Here is a 3,089-nt window from a genome sequence, read left to right on the forward strand (position 1 = left end):
GTATAAAGTTCTTTGATTTTGGTGCATATAAGATTATATTAGGTTAATTTTTGGAGTTGAATGAATCTTTGCTCTAGAGAGTAGGTGTTTTTCATCTCATAAAATATTGAATAAATTGTTGCAGATGCCATGAATTTTATGGTTTTTGTAAAAAAAAATGATTGATGGTGTTGCCCTAATCAGATCAAGAGATCTTACTTTTCTTTTGTTAATGTTTACTTTGATTGACATTTTAATTCCTGCTGCATGTTTTGGATTTAAGCTTTCTTTGTGTTAATCTTTATTTCTATTGACATCTTAATTCCAAACAATCTGGAAGTTAAAGAAGCTGACTACTAATTTGCAAATTGGTGGTAAATGAGGAAAATTACCGGCTATTGGTGTTACATTACATGTGAAGTATGTATTTGTATATAATTACACTTAGTTTGTGTAATTTTAATTCACCAATCCCCCTCATCATAAGATTGCACTCTTTACAAAAGATAGCAACATACTTTAACTTTTATAAAATTTTCCAAAGTCGAACTCCAAGACTCTCTTTAATCATAGCTAACTCTAATTTATAAAATTAGAGTAAAGCACCCTATTACGATGAAGAAAAAACAAAACAAATTAGACTCTAAAATAGCATCATACTTTGGATTTGTGCTAAAATGGCCATTTACTCTTTACAACTCTTCTGTTATTCACTTAATTGAAATACTCAATTTCTCACTTAGGGTATACCTCAACCTTGATCTCAGATGCTACAACTTACATGGTCGCCTAAGTGTGTAAAATTCTTTTTCTACTCTTGAGAATTGATGGAGAAAAACTATGTATTTTGATATTTATTCTTCTCTACCCCCTAAACTATGAATTCCATTTTTGTGGTGGTGCAAATGTTATGTTGCTATGGTTACATACGTGTTTTTGGTTTTACATATTGATGTTGCAATTAGTGTTGTGTTGTAGTTTTTATAGAAGAACCAAACAAGTATTTTTCTAGTTATAGTTGAAAAAGAAGCCAACATGAAACAAAAATCCAAATACAAAAGGCATCCAAATAAAACCAGAAAATCTAGTTTCCCCCATCCCATCACATGGATAGGTAAGTTAGATGCTACTTTACAGTTTATCAGAAACTGGCTACGTCACCCCCAAGTGAAAAACATATCCAATTTATCTCCACACCAGTCTATGAGTAGTTCCGGCTTTTCTCCATTAAATTCAAAAAACTCAGACTTTTTTCATATCAGGAGTCGAGATTCTCATTGTTTCATCTTTATCCAAACACGCGTATTTTCCATGAAAATCCTAAAGCATCAAACAAAAGCATAAGTTTTTTTTTTAATAAACGATTTAGAAGGTTGTAAGCAATAAAATATACTTTAAGCGACTTTGGTCCGTTTCACCCATTTGATCACCTTGCATTTTTAGTAAAATAAAATCCACTCATTTGATAAAATATAACCTTGACTAACCAATTTATAGGTAAAAAGGCCAAAATTTTCGCCTAGGTTTGGAATTTAGATGCATAAGACACAAGGAAGGAGTGTAAGTGAAGCAACGTGCTTCAAGAATGTGATACATAAAAAAAAGACAACCAATTGATATGAGAATACCTGTTCAATGACCAACTCGAGATACACCAGTTTGGGATAATATTTGAGAACTCGTTTGAAGTTATCCATGGTGAAGGCATCCATAGTTGTATTAAGCACAAGATTCCTCAGATTAGGTAGAGAGGGATCACATGCACCATCAAGGCACTGCAATAATGACAAAGGTTTGATGAAAACCAATGAGACTTTTAAAAATCTATAAGCATGCATCTACCTGAATGAAGAAGTGGAGATAGATAGACAAATATTCTACTCTAGAAATTCCAGGAAACAGCGACATTCAAAGAAAAAATTATAAGCTATATGACCTCTTAAATCCAAATCCACCAGTTTTGGACAATATATCATAATGCCATCACACATGCACTCATCTTTGTCATTTTCAATTCTTAACATTTCTAGCTTCGGACATGAAATACAAAGAACATCAAGTTCGTTCATGAAGCAGGATATCAAACTCAACTTCTCAAGCAATGGGCAGCTTTCGAGGAAACCTTTTACCAAATCATCATCTCCCAATAAATTAACACTGGTCAATTTAAGAACCCTAAGTGCCCGAAACCCCATAATATTAGGCAACCTTAGACGACGTTCCAACATATTCAATGTTAATACCTCCAACGAACCGCAAGTCACAAGACAATTAGGTATCTCCACATCCTCACTGTCCTCCTTAGGGCAAAACGTTAACTCAAGCTGTCTGACATTTCTTGTAACGGCGACATGAATCCACCGCCCTACCGTCGACATACTGTAGTAATTAGCACAACCTAGATGGAACCTATCCAAATCGACGGATTTGTTTGCTAAAACCCAATACACAAACTCTTCGAATTTGCTTTTTTTGAAATTTCGTTGATCCTTGGATCCTCGAAAACAGTATATGTCAAGAGACGGAATTGAAGTCCACAAATACCTCGGACAAAATGCTGCTTCGAATAACTTCTTCGGTGTGCGGAAGATGTGAAAGAATCGAAACAAGAATATCATCCGGCATGCTACTGATCAAATCGACCCCATCTTCGCGTTTTGCTGCCTTTGGTGGCTCGGATTTCTTCATGCCCTTCTTCTTTTGGTGATGTCAATCGAAATTCAGAGAAGCGAAGAGATTGTTGATAGTAGTTTCTCTATAAATATAAATGAAAACAATTTTTACAAGTAAATTCTAAATTACAAGTCGTGGCAGTTTTTGACTGGTTTATTTATTTATTTATTTTTTTTTGCGAGTTAACTGTAATTAGAATTTTATTGTAAAAAAATGAAGTTTAAGACTTTTTTTGTTAAATCATGAATTATGATTTTAACGTCAACAAATAAAGTTTAGAACTTTCTTTTCAAATGATTAAAAATATTGGGACTTTAGTGTATATATATCACTTTTTATTAGAATTTTAATGGTATGGTAGTCTTTAAGCATAAGATTTAGTGGAATCTGCTCTGTAGTCAGCTAGATCATATTAAAATCCTGAATGTTTGATTATT

The 3,089-nt window shown here is 33.2% G+C and overlaps 1 protein-coding gene across 1 annotated transcript; it reads right to left on the reverse strand.

Annotated features, from left to right (window-relative positions):
• Positions 1 to 997: 997 nt before the first annotated feature.
• Positions 998 to 2,716, reverse strand: LOC145116667 (uncharacterized). The gene is made up of 3 exons (XM_079052995.1): positions 2,524 to 2,716; positions 1,608 to 1,754; positions 998 to 1,299 (listed from the first exon to the last, which is right to left on the reverse strand). Exons 1-3 carry the CDS (start codon positions 2,665 to 2,667, stop codon positions 1,222 to 1,224), a joined length of 369 nt encoding a protein of 122 aa, XP_078909121.1. The 5' UTR covers positions 2,668 to 2,716; the 3' UTR covers positions 998 to 1,221.
• Positions 2,717 to 3,089: the final 373 nt, after the last annotated feature.

The sequence above is a fragment of the Lactuca virosa genome, chromosome 5 (assembly GCF_052849685.1).
Source record: "Lactuca virosa cultivar CGN04683 chromosome 5, Lactuca_virosa_CGN04683_v6, whole genome shotgun sequence".
Classification (NCBI taxonomy): Eukaryota; Viridiplantae; Streptophyta; class Magnoliopsida; order Asterales; family Asteraceae; genus Lactuca; species Lactuca virosa.

Bases quoted from the DNA above. Each gene is read 5' to 3' on its own strand.
- LOC145116667 (XM_079052995.1), bottom strand. From the start codon at position 2,667: ATGAAGAAATCCGAGCCACCAAAGGCAGCAAAACGCGAAGATGGGGTC. The intron at 1,755-2,523 runs GTATTTGTGGAC...TCATTATTGCAG, and splicing joins GAAGCAGCATTTTGTCCGAG to TGCCTTGATGGTGCATGTGA. The intron at 1,300-1,607 runs GTATTCTCATAT...TTGATGCTTTAG, and splicing joins TCGAGTTGGTCATTGAACAG to GATTTTCATGGAAAATACGC.